Raw genomic sequence first — 13,969 nt, 5'->3', positions numbered from 1 at the left:
TCCAATAAAAGGGAAATGTCATTCCCCCTTCTCTCTGTCATATCCCTGTAAGAATAGATCTATGCAATGTCAGCTGTGGTTCAGTGGGTAGCACCCTTGCCTCTGAGCCTGAAGGTTATGGGTTCATGTCCCATTCCTGATACTTGAGCACAAAAATCTAGGCTGATACTGCAGTGGTGAGGGAGTACTGCACTGTTGGAGGTGCTGTCTTTTGGATGAGACATTAAATCGAGGCCCCGTCTGCTCTCTCAGGTGGATGTAAAAGATCACATGGCACTATTTTGAAGAAGAGCAGGGGAGTTATCCCCGGTGTCCTGGCCAATATTTATCCCTCAATCAACATAACAAAAACAGATTATCTGGTCATTATCACATTGCTGTTTGTGGGAGTTTGCTGTGTGCAAAGCAAGTTGGCTGCCACGTTTCCCACATTACAACAGTGACTACACTACTTCATTGGCTGTAAAGCGCTTTGAGACATTCAGTGGTATATGAATGCGAGTCTTTCTTTCCTTGTATTTGTACCTCCCCCTGTAAAGCTAGGAATCTCTGTTGATCAGGGAGTACTTTGTCACGGCCAGGAGTACAATCATTTTTGAAAGGTTCTAATGGATGTAAGGCCTTGAAATTGCACAGTGCAAGGATTCGTGACAAACACTTAATGCATGAAATTCCTTTGGCCATTATTTTAATGGATTGGCTAAACGATTCAACATCTCAATTAAAATAGCTGACGGAGGAACTGCATATAAATGATAAGTGCTAACCTTCACAAAGCATTATTTCGAAGTCTTAATAGCTGCTGACGCACTGTTTCCACAGTCTCCCGATAACTGTTCCACATACCATCCTTCATGGGTGAGCCTGGCCACCAAATGTGTGCAAGCTATTTAATATTGGTCGATGGGTTAAGAACCAAGGGACACAGATTTAAGGTGATTGGCCGAAAAACCAGGAGAGGGGCAATTTTGGCCCCATAGAGTACAAAAGCAAGGAAATTATGATCACTTTATAAAACACTGGTTCAGCCTCAACTGCAGTGTTGTGTCCAATTCTGGCATTTCACTTTAGGAAGGATGTGAAGGCCTTGGAGAGGGTGCAAAAAAGATTTACAAGAATGGTTCCAGGGATGAGGGACTTCAGTTGCATGGAGAGACTGGAGAAGCTGGGGTTGTTCTCCTTGGAGCAGAGAAGGTTGAGAGGAGATTTGATTGAGGTGCTCAAAATAATGAGGAGTCTGGACAGAGTAGATAGAGATAAACTGTTCCCATTGGCAGAAGGGTCAAGTACGGTGATTGTCAGAAGAACCAAAGGCGACATGAGGGGAAACTTTTTTACGCAGAGAGTGGTTGGAACGCGCTGCCTGAAAGGGTGGTGGAGACAGACTCAATCGTGGCTTTCAAAAGGGAATTGGATAAGTACCTGAAGGAAAGAAATTGCAGGGCTATGGAGAAAGGGCGGGGGAGTGGGACTGGCTGAAGTACTCTTGCAAAGAGCCGGCACGGGCTCGACGGTCCGAATGGCCTCCTTCTGTGCTATAACCAGTCTATGATTCTATAACATAAACATGGTTTGTATTTTCTAGTATATAGTAGGTGGTGGGATGATATGATCAGGTGTATAAAATGTTAAAAGGATTTGATAGGGTAGACTCGGGTTGGTACCACGCTTATTCTTTCGAACATCTTGGGTAATGCGCACTTCTTGATGGGGGGTGGGGGCAGGCGGTAATGTGGAGGGCCTGGCTTCAGCCTCTTCAGAGGCTGGTCTGGGGATTGGAGTGGGAGTGGCTGTTGATTCTGTCAATGGGCACGGGATCTGGGCGGGTTCCCTTATAGCAGCAGCGAACTCCGACATTCCCACCCTCACATGCCCTGACAGTGTCTCAACTACCTCCAACATTCTCTCCCTCATGTTTGCCAACAGTATATCAGCTACCAGCGACATTCCCTCCCTCATGTTCCCGGACAGTGTTCCCATTTCTCGTGAGTGTTGTTACTTTCCCCGACAGTCCAGATACCTCATCACCCACCCCACTGATGGTGCCCAGGAGTGATCGCGTAAGGTCAATGCTCTCCCCACTCATTGACATCACCTTATACACATCTTTTAGATCCTGCACTCAGGAGAGTGCTGCCGAGCTCTCCTTCCCCTCCTCACCCTGGGTGTGGCTCGCTGCATCCCACTGGGACCCCTAGCTTCGGACAGTGGGGCCCTGGGTGTGCCTCGTTGAATCCCACTGGGACCTGTAGCCTGGGACGGTGGGGTCCTGGGTGTGCCTCGCTGCACCCCACTAGAATCCCCAGCCTCGGACTGTGGGAAACCATTGAATATCCCTCCAACACTCGTACCACTCAGGAAAGGGTCTGGCACCTCAATGGGCGGCTGCTGCACCTCCTCCAGAGTGAGTACAACAGTCGAATCTATAGACCACCTTCCGATCTCTTCTCTAGCCCTCCATGATCCTCGACCACCCCATGATCACCCCAACCATGCACTAATCCCCACACTCGCCACCCCCCCTCCCCATATCCCATCATGTCTTCCTGCCCCCCCCCATATCCTATCTTCCCCCACCCCCCCCCAATTCCCTCATCCTCCCCATCCCATCCCATGATCTCAACCTCCAGCCTTCTGGGCTGCGGTCTTGTGCCACACAATTCCCCCACTGACAGGCAGCCAAGCCTGTCAATCAGTCAATTAGGCTGGCTTCCGTCGGGGAATCTGTTGGGGAATAAAACAAGCATGCCATGAATACTCCATGGTTATCGGAGAAACCATAACTACGCCCCCTCCCTCCCCCCCGCCCCAGTAAATATCAGGGCCATTCACGCTCTTTCTCTCGCTGAAGATATTGGCTGACCTGCTGAGTATTTCCAGCATTTTCTCTCTTTATTTCTTTGTGATGCTTTGTTGGTTGCCTTGAGCCTGACTATAATTGGAAATGCTCCATGAATTGTATCTCCACCTGCAGCACAGGGGAAGCTGGGAGGTGTGCTGATGTACACAAGCAGTTGAACTATGCTGACGAACGCAGATAAGGAATAGTCGTTTCCTGTGGGACTCGGAGAGCTCAATCTAGACACTCCAGGGACTGAATCAGCATACTTATTGGATGAATGTCTAATCAGCACTCAGGGATCTATTACAGCACGTTCCAACAGGATAATTAATGTAGAATTCAGGTCAGCGAGCTGGAAGACTGTAACACTCACAGATGATTTGGTTCATATTCTACAAGTAAAGGTTGAGCCAGTCGATGATATAAAAAGAAGCAGAAATAAAAACTTAAGACATTTGAAGAAGCAAAGAGGAGGAGAAGCCATTATTAATATTAATGTGACATATTTGCAGGACTTTCCAACAGAGGGTTGTTCACTGCTGTTATATATTCTTTACAACATCATAAACACACAGACTACAAGATGACTCGACAGAAACTCGTCATGTGACCGTGTCACATGATCCTTTTATTGTATTTACATCAGTAGTTGCATTACCACAGTAGTTCACTAGGTGGCGTAGTAGTCCACTCGGGGAGGTCCATATTACACCTACATTAAATTCAAATAGTTGCACCAACTACACTCTAAACGAGTCAATTATTGTGCTTCGCCTCACAAAGTAATGATTTATTTTCAAAGGGACAGACTTGCACTTTTGCCTAAAATCTATCTTGATGAGGGAGGCACGCAGAGAAGCACAAAGACAGTTCTTGTTGCTGAGGTTAAGATGCCCAAGGACTTTTTCACGAGGTATTGCATCAGTAGCTGGAGTCTGTGCCTCACACCAAGGTCACACTCTTAGATTTAATAAACAAGGACTTGGCCAGGAAATTGTTGAAAAATAATTCTCAGTAGCAACAGATTTTTTTTCTAAACTTCAGTCATTGCTGAAGATACAAATGGGGCCTGAGGCAGATGGTTAATTGTTCATCTTTCTATGTTTAATTTACTCATTTTCTAAGTATTCTTTGTGGATTGGAAGAGTACCAAGGGATGCCAGCTGTCGGCCTGTTATATTGAGGGACAACATACCAAGGATGAGGTTGTGATAAAACATCACCAGCACGGTGCAAGCTAAAAATCACTAATTATCCACACCTTAGAAAATTAGATAGTGAGCTTGAGGAAGTCACATTGGGTGAATCACACTGTACAAGGGGGGGTGGCATCACCCCTTGCCTGGGGACAACATAGTCCCTTCCATGGTTATACCTTCTATAGATTCTGACCTTATAGAGCCTACGTATAAAATGGGATTGCTGCCTCAGCAGGATTGCCTGCAGCAGTCTGTGCAGAGCCTGACTAGGAATGGGCAGGAGTCCACCAGCCATACTTGTGTAGTAGACTCCCAAAGGAAGCGATCTACTCGGAACTCCTTCACGGCAAACGAGCCAAAGGTGGGCAGAGGAAACGTTACAAGGACACTCTCAAAGCCTCCCTGATAAAGTGCAACATCCTCACTGACACCTGGGAGTCCCTGGCCAAAGTCCGCCCTAAGTGGAGGAAGTACATCTGGGAGGGCGCTGAGCACCTCGAGTCTCAGCGCCGAGAGCATGCAGAAATCAAGCGCAGGCAGCGGAAAGAGCATGCGGCAAACCTGTCCCACCCTCCCTTACCCTCAACGACTATCTGTCCCACCTGTGACAGAGACTGTGGTTTTCGTATTGGACTGTTCAGATATCTAAGGACTCATTTTAAAAGTGGAAGCAAGTCTTCCTCGATTCCGAGGGACTGCCTATGATGATTGTGCAGTTGTCAAGAGGTTTGAGAATGTGTGACAACTACTGCAGCATCTTCAATCTTTCTAGGCACCGGTGTTTCTCTTGGCCATTGCCTGTGTCTGGCTCCTAGCCTCGATTACAGGTTATTCTCCTCTATCTCCATGGTTTGGACTCTTTCTACAGCAAAAAGGATGGAGCATGCAGCAGATGACAATAATATTGGAGTCATTGGGAAAGGGAGCAGGCTGTACTGTAAGGTGCCCTCAATCTGGCAGGACAAATCAGTACTGCTTCTGATGCCAATGATGATCCCAGGGCCTTGTTGTATCTGCAATCTGCACCTGCGGCTGCAGTAAAAGCTTCATGTACCAAGGTTGAAGAGGGTACCCTTGCTCTCTGGGGAACCATTCTCCGCATCTTCCAATAAGCTAGACACATGATTGTCTTAAAGTAAAAGCTTCATGCTGCTGGCTGGGAAATGGACATTGACCTGCATGTACAGAGTTTGTGGTCTTTGACTAACTGCATATTCATGAAAGAGAGCTCCTTTCTATTCATGTAGACCTACAGGTCTGCAAGACCACATCAATAACCCCGATTACTTTGGTAAATCCAGAATTGTGGTGAAATTATTGGAGAGCTTAGCTGAGATAGTTGGAGAGGCATAGAGGGTAGTTGGGAGAGTTGGAGAGGTATAGAGGGGTGTTGGAGAGGTAGAGAGTGTAGTTGGGAGAGTTGGAGAGGTATAGAGGGTACTGGGAGAGATGGGGAGGTATAGAGAGTACTGGGAGAGATGGGGAGGTATAGAGGCTACTGGGAGAGATGGGGAGGTATAGAGGCTACTGGGAGAGATGGGGAGGTATAGAGGGTACTGGGAGACATGGGGAGGTAAGGCTGGATAACTGCCTATGTTGTCTGAGCTATTAATACCTAATCTTTCCCTACGACTGTACCTAAGATGTGTGTCCCATAACACCTTTGGATCGACACTGGCAAGGCACAGACATGTTTCTGTCAGTCAAGGGGTTAAGGAGACTAAAGGTGCTGATTGTTTGCCATGGAAGCTTGTCCCCCAGATGCAGCTCTAATGTACAATCACAAAGGGCACTTGTACTCCAAGCATGAGGCTGGGCCGTAGCGAGGGGCAGCGTGCAGCTGACGACTAACAATGGCTTTTCTTATTGCAGGATCTGGGATGCTCTGACTGACAACTACATCACGACCACAGCTGAGGACTGGAGGACAGCGCGGCTGCAGGAGCTCAACATGAATCTCTCCAACATGGAGGTAACATTAAAGCCGCGGCTGAGGCAACATTTACATGCTCGATAACGTTTGGGGTGGGAGGAAGTTTCAGGAAAAAAAAATGGAATTCAATTCATGCTATTTGAATCAAGGCTCTTTCTGTCTAGCCTAGAACTGGGCTTATTTTATGTTCCATATCCTTTCCTAGCTGCTCTTCTTTCAAAGAGATCTTTGATGAAGGATAATCCATGCACAATGATAGCCCCTGGATCGGCTTGCTCGTGCAGTGATCAGGAGCCACTATTTAACGTTTAAAGGAACGTAGCCGCAGCTCATTGGTAGACTCTCGCTTCTGAGTCAGATTGTCATGTATTTCACATTATTGTATATAACTGTATCTTACCATGCTATACATGACTGTAACTGGATATGACCTGTAACAATAAGCATACCTTACCACCAGGGGTGCACTTGTAGGAGACACTCCATACCTGTCCCACTGAGGTATATAAAGAGAGGTCTCAGACAAGTGCAGCTCTGGAGAGCTGGAATTAAAGGTGCAGGTCCTGAGTGACCTTGACTTCAGCATGTATCTCGTGTGAATCAGTACATAAGTCCTGACTCTAAACACAGATGGTCATGGGTTCAAGCCCCGCAGCAGAGCCCTGAGCACTTCAGTGCAGTGCTGAGGGAGTGCTGCACGCGCGGAGGTACTGTCCTTCAGATGAGATGATGTACTGAGGCACCCTCTGCCCTCTCCGGTGGATGTAAAAGATCCCACAATACTATTCATAGAAGAGCAGGGGCGTTCTCCCCAGTGTCCTGACCAATATTTAATCCTCAACCAACACCAAAGAACAACAGACAACCTGGCTATTTATTTCATTGCTGTTTGTGGGAGCTTGCTGTGCACAAAATGGCTGCTGTGTTTCCTACATTACAACACAGGCTACTTTTCAAAAATACTTCATTGGCAGGAAAGCACTTTGTGACATTCTGCGCTTGTGAAATGCGCTATATAAATGCAGGTTATTTATGTTCATTTTAATCAACAATGGATCCTCAAAATTATAATTAGAGCTGCTTCTATGCTCACTGGTGCCTTTAAGTCTTGTATTTTATGCTTGGACCTGTTGCTCAAATTCCCCTGATTGCCTAGTGGGGAAAGGCATTATGAAATGAGGCACCAAGCCACACAGTTCAGAAGGTCCCAGCTTTAGTTTCAGGTTGGACTTAATTAGCTGGTCTCGGCCCAGCATGAACTATTCACAATCTACATTAATGACTTGGATGAAGGGACCGAATGTAATGTAGCCAGATTTGCTGATGATGCAAAGATAGGTGGGAAAGCAAATTGTGAGGAGGGCACAAAGAATCTACAAAGGGATATACACCTGTCGATAGTCTAAGTGAGTGGGCAAAAATTTGGCAGATGGAATAGAATGTGGGAAAATGTGAGGTTATCCACTTTGATAGGAAAAATAAAAAAGCAAATTATTATTTAAATGGAGAGAGATTACAAAGTGCTGCAGTACAGAGGGATCTGTGGGCTCTTGTACATGAAACACAAAAAGTTAGCATGTAGGTACAGCAACTAACTAGGAAGGCAAATGGAAAGTTGGCCTTTATTGCAAGGGGGATGGAGTATAAAAGTAGGGAAAACTTGCTACAACGGAAACCATACCTGGAGTACTGCGTACAGTTTTAGCCTCCTTATTTAAGGAGGGATATACTTGTTTTGGAGGCAGTTCAGAGAAGGTTCACTATTTGATTCCTGAAATGAAGGAGTTGTCTTATGAAGAAAGGTTGAGCAGGTTGAGCCCATATTTATTGGAGTTTAGAAGAATGAGAGATGATCTTGAAACGTATAAGATTCTGAGGGGTCTTGCAGATTGGATGTTTCCCCTCATGGGGGGAATCTAGAACTAGGGGGCAAAGTTTCCGAATAAGGGGTGGCACATTTAAAATGGAAATGAGGAAGAATTTCTTCTCTGAGGGTCGTGAATCATTGGAATTCTCTACCCCAGAGAGCTGTGGAGGCTGGGTCATTGAATATATTTAAGGTGGAGATAGACAGATTCTTGAACTATAAAGGAGTCAAGGGTTATGGGTAGCAGGCAGGAAAGTGATGTTGAGGCCAAGATCAGATCAGCCATGATCTTATTGAATGGTGGAGCAGGCTCAAGGGGCCAAATGGCCGACTCCTGCTCCTATTTCTGATGTTATTATGAATGTAAGGGCACTACAACTGGTTTTAATGCTTCCAGGACAACGCTCATTAGCCTTACAGGTTAAGATCCTCGTCTTCAAGAGGGAATCCGCTGCTGCTGGGCCAGGGAGGCGAGACTGCCCTGCAGCATGGCACTTACTGCAGCACCAGCAACGATGGGACGGACCTTTAAGGAGCAGAAGCACCCCAGTGATTACAGCAACTTCCATACTGGCGGCCTCTGTCCGAACCGTGGCCTTCAGCAGGTATGGATTTGGGGCTGTTACGGAGGGAGAGGTGGCTGCTCTTAGGCCATCTCCCTCCACCCAGCCACCTCCAATACCCAAGGGCCTAGCACCACTCTTCCCCTGGATCAAGTGGAGAACAGCAAGTGCCAGTAAGGGAAAACGGGCATTTACCTGCAGTGGGGAGGGAGTAAGGGGACCTCTAGCGGCCTTCCCAGCAGGCAAAGGGGGAGGAAAGTTAAAGTGAGGGTGGGGAGGTGGAGGTAAGCCCCATTTTCTCACTGTTTCCATCGCTACCCTGGCTGATCTGGGGTGGGACATTGGAGGAAAATCCAGGCTATTTACCCCTGAATTTCCAGGCTCTAAAGATTAATTTAAAAAAAAATTATCAACAGGTACTGCAATGTCATCCATGATTTTATTGAAGCAGTTTTCACCTCACTAGATCATCTTGAAATTTTTGTCAACGGAAATTAAATTCTGAGCAGGCCCAGAATAGTTTTCCCGCCTCTTTCCTGCGGTCCTGAAGGAGGGCTGATTCACAACTTGGATATGGCCGATGGACACCTTTTATGTGTGAGTCTTAACTCTGAATCTTTATCAGGAGGTGGGGGGCAAGGGTGGAATACACACCTGAACAAAATCCTTTCCTTAATCAATACCCATATGCAGGAGTAGGAGCAGAAAATTTTTGCCCCTTGTGTTATATATGCAACACCTTCTAACCAGCATTCTCCCACCACCAGAGAGCGCATCTGTTGGAGTCCCAAGGGATCCCAGCATCCCTTGGGAGCACTGTATATAAGTAGGCCTTCCATGCTGTGCTGGCACTCTGGAGTCAGAATAAAGAGACTAAGGTCACACTTATTCAAGTCTACAGTACTCAGTCACATTGCTTTATTTGAGACATAACACCTTGCTAGCTCAGGAGTGACAAGGCTGCTTATATAAAGAAAGACTTGCATTTATATAGCGTCTTTCACGACCTCAGGATATCCCAAAGCGCTTTACAGGGGTTGAAGTACTTTTGAAGTGTAGTCACTGTTGTATTGTTGGGAAACGCAGCAGTCAGGTTATGCACAGCAAGCTCCACAAATAGCAATGTGATTATGGCCAGATAGTCTGTTTGTACAGCCCCTGTTGCCTCCTCAGCTCAGATCAAGTAACAAACAGCTCAGAATGGCATTCAATCCTGGCACCTTGCTAGACTCACTGGGGGTCACTTTAATTTTCAGGGCTGACGTAAAACGGGCGATATCGAATCAGGTGCCATTATCATCATCATAGGCAGTCCCTCGGAATCGAGGAAGACTTGCTTCCACTCCTGAAGTGAGTTCTTTGGTGGCTGACCAGTCCAATACGAGAGCCACAGACTCTGTCACAGGTGGGACAGATAGTCGTTGAGGGAAGGGGTGGGTGGGACTGGTTCGCCGCATGCTCTTTCCGCTGTCTGCGCATGAATACATGACCTCATCTCTATCATCTGGAGGGAGGAGAGCATGCCGGGGGATCTCAGAGGTGCAGTAATCATGACCATCTTTAAAAAAGGCGACAAGTCTGACTGCGGCAACTACAGAGGAATCTCCCAGCTATCAGCCACTGGGAAAGTTGTCGCTAGAGTCCTCCTCAACCGTCTTCTCCCTGTGGCCGAGGAACTCCTCCCAGAGTCACAGTGCGGATTTCGTCCACTACGGGGCACAATGGACATGATTTTTGCAACGCAACAGCTACAAGAAAAATGCAGGGAACAGCGCCAGCCCTTACATGGCCTTCTTCAACCTTACAAAGGCCTTTGACACTGTCAATCGCGAAGGTCTATGGAGCGTCCTCCACCATTTCGGATGCCCCCAAAAGTTCGTCACCATCCTCTGCCTGCTCCACGACGACATGCAGGCCGTGATCCTTACCAACGGATCCATCACAGACCCAATTCAAGTCCGAACCAGGGTCAAACAGGGCTGCGTCATCGCCCCAATGCTCTTCTCAATCTTGCTCGCCGCCATGCTCCACCTCACAGTCAAAAAGCTCCGCCATTATACACCCCATCTGATTTACCTTTCCGTTGTCGATCCCGCTAGCATCTATTTTGCTCCACCAGCAGAAGTTAAACTTGCCCCCAGTCGTTGTGGGCAGTGAAGTTATAATTTAGCCAATTGGGGGAGTGGTGTTGCTCTGTGTTTTAGTAACCAGCTGCAGAACTGGATTAAATATCTAACTCCCCAACCAAATCATTGCAGGATTAGAATTGAATGCTTTCTATACTAATGTCAGCTGTGGCTCAGTGGGTAGTACATGTGACCTTGAGTCAGAAGATTGTGGGTTCAAGTTCCACTCCAGGGAACTGAGCACACAAAATCTAGGCTGAAACTGCAATGGTGTGCTGCACTGTCGGAGGTGCTGTCTTTTGGATGAGACGTTAAACCGAGGCCCTGTCTGCTCAAGTGGAAATAAAAGATCCCATGGCACTATTTGATGAAGAGCAAGGGAGTTATCCCCGGTGTCCTGGCCACTATTTATCCCTCAATCAACATAACAAAAACAGATTACCTGGTCATTATCACAGTGCTGTTTGTGGGAGCTTGCTGTGTGCAAATTGGCTGGCGCGTTTCCCACATTACAACAATGACTACACTCCAAAAGTACCCCATCGGCTGTAAAATACTGTGAGACAGCCGGTCTCCGAAATCCAAATCTTTCTTTTCTTTCAATGTTCTGCTTCCTGCTAACCACCAGCATCAGTGAGACACCTCACACTTCAGCTGATCCAAGTGGCTGATCTATATTTAAAGTGTCAAGAAACCAAGACGGTAGAGATTGTGCCCGGAGCTGAGAAATGTTAAAATAGACTGTTCCTCAGCACATGAATAAATTATGCAAATGAGACCTAATAACAAAAATGTACTGTGTGGTTTCTACCTCCTGACATGAAGGGTTTCATTAGGGTCTGTAGTCTCTATATAAGTGTTGTAACTGTGGCTTATAACCTCCATACACTGGATATAAACAGTTTGTAAGTTCCACACAAGGTGGATTAATACACTCGATCAGCTCCGATGGACGGGCCACATTGTCCGCATGCCTGATACAAGCACTTTACTCCGAGCTACATCATGGCAGGCGAGTCCCAGGAAAGCAGAGAAAATGCTTCAAGGACACTCTCAAAGCCTCCTTGAAAAAATGTAACAACCCACCGACTCTTGGGAATCCCTGGCCCAAGACTGCTCAAAGTGGAGGAGAAGCATCCGAGAAGATGCCGAACACCGAGTCTCTTCGCCGGGAGCACGCGGAAGCCAAGCACAAACAGCGGAAGGAGCGTACGATAAATCAAACACCCCAACCACCCACCCCTCCAACCACCGTCTGCCCCACCTGTGACAGAGACTGTAGATTCTGCATTAGTCTCATCAGTCACCTTAGAACTCATTTTAGTGTGGAAGCAAGTCATCCTCGACTCTGGGGGACTGCCTAAGAAGAAGTATTAATACAGCAGGTAACTCCCACGATGAGTTTGCACCATCTGTAACCCCTGCACTGTATAAATAGACAGATGAACAGGCTGATGAGCAATGTTCCCGTGAAGCTGTGTGGCCACGCAGTGGTCTGGAGGTCCCGCGCAGGACGCGCGTCGACTTTTATGTTGAACAAACTGTGGCAAGCACGGAACTTTTAAATGGGCCGTGCAGCCAGTTAATTGGACCGCGCGTGGGAAAAAAATAGTTAGAGGGAACATTGGTAACGAGCTATTTTGTTTCTGTAGTTGAGAGAGGGCACTTAGTTTGCCCCTGGCCCATTTTTCGAGTGCGGTCTCTCAGACCCAGGGAATTGTACACCTCAAAGAAGTTGCTGAGATTGATCAGGTCTTGCACACGATACTGCGCTGAGACTCTCTCAGTTTCCATGACCCAGAAGCTCTCTCCTCCAGCGTTAATTAGCACTCTGCTCGGTGCTGAAGAGGAAGCACCGGACATTTAATCGAAACAATCTCCACAGCACCAGAGAGCTGACCCCACACTGAAGTGAGATATAATCTGAGGCTGAGGCCTTTTCTCACTGACGCACATTACAGTATTGCCCGCACTCAGTAACTGATCCCAATAGCAGCAGACCGCTTCCGAATTCTTAAGCATGTGATGGGTTTCCAAGTGTGTTTTTAGACCAAAAGAAATCCCCAAAACAGCAATCTCTGCCTCACATTAGCTGAGTGGCAGTGTATTCTCTGATCGATTTCCCAGTGAAGCCTCCTCTTTATATTGAATGTAGAACAAACATCAACATTTCACATACTTTTGTAGCAAGATAATTAAATCAGGCAGTGTTTTATATTATAATCTCTGCTAATGTTACTCAGTATAACGCTTATATAAAGTAAGTAACTGAGAGCTATATTCAATAATATGCAGTGCCTTACAACTGTGAAATAAATGATAATACACAGTGTATTGTGGGTATAGCACTCTTATAGATATATGATAATTCGCTATATGTTACTAGAAATGATTCTCTTGCATGCATTTAGTGTTACTGGGATGTAAATCATAAGGTAAGACACTGTTGGGAAGAAATGACACAGTGCACAACATTCACTGTTAACATGTAATGTGCTTGACTGAATTCTGTTGCCTACCTATTTAATGGAAGCATTTTCCCAATTTAATTGTTTGTATAGAAATACTGCATGAGATGATTTTACCCTGCATGTTACTGGGTCTAACAGCCCGGCACATATTATGGAGTAACATGGAGTATGTTTCTCGGTACAGTGCTGCTGATGAGGCCCAAGGCTGTGGGGAGGAGAGAAGTTGTTATGTGATTGTAAAATGAGATGGATATGTTTTTGGTAAGCTTACGATTTATTTTTTATGCATTATCAGTTTATTCTTAGGGACATATCATGGGACGGATGAGTAAGTGGTTGAATATCAGTGAAATGTTTTTTGCAGTGAATTGCTAGGAATATCGAAAAGAACCATTTAGAAAGCAGTAAAACAGACTATAGACACAATTAACCATTGAGGAAGCACGTTTATAACAGATACAAGAAATTGTTTTATAGGTTAGAGATAAATATTTATAGAATTATATATGTAGATGGATAACTTGCATGTTACCAATATAACACTCCTGTACACACAATATTACTCATGGGACAGTTCTGCCTGGGTTCCTACACTAGAGCCTTTACAACAGTGAAATATCAATACATATTAAAAAACTAAATTTTGCATTGGAAAGTGCCTGATGTGAAAGTCTATCCCTGGAAACAAGGCAGTGTCACTAGGTCAAAAGCAAGTCAATATTTCACTGTAATAGGAGATACGTTTGAATTCCGTTTGACGGGGGCGGCCCCTGAGAACACACAGAGTTTAATATTTTCAAGGAATTTAAAATGTTGAACTGTTTTTCTCGACAGCATGTCAGCAGATCCATCCCGTAACCAATCAACACAGAGCCTCCGCTCACAGGTCAATGTGATGCAGATATAGAATGGAACAAACCACAGCAATGTTGTGTTCAAACCTCGTGCATTAATTTATCCGCAGCATT

General features: G+C 46.0%; 1 protein-coding gene across 4 annotated transcripts in view; it reads left to right on the top strand.

Annotated features, from left to right (window-relative positions):
* fez1 (fasciculation and elongation protein zeta 1 (zygin I)) overlaps positions 1–13,969 on the top strand; it is a 125,229-nt gene that overhangs the window by 55,242 nt on the left and 56,018 nt on the right. For all 4 annotated transcript variants that reach the window (XM_070894323.1, XM_070894325.1, XM_070894322.1 and 1 more), the window contains exon 2: positions 5,914–6,013. In XM_070894323.1, the coding sequence (XP_070750424.1) occupies positions 5,914–6,013 (100 nt within the window). The remainder of the gene's footprint in view (positions 1–5,913; positions 6,014–13,969) is intronic.

Source organism: Pristiophorus japonicus, chromosome 11, assembly GCF_044704955.1.
Source record: "Pristiophorus japonicus isolate sPriJap1 chromosome 11, sPriJap1.hap1, whole genome shotgun sequence".
Taxonomy (NCBI): Eukaryota; Metazoa; Chordata; class Chondrichthyes; family Pristiophoridae; genus Pristiophorus; species Pristiophorus japonicus.
The sequence above is the reverse complement of the archived record's forward strand: the minus strand, read 5'-3'. Positions and strand labels throughout refer to the sequence as shown.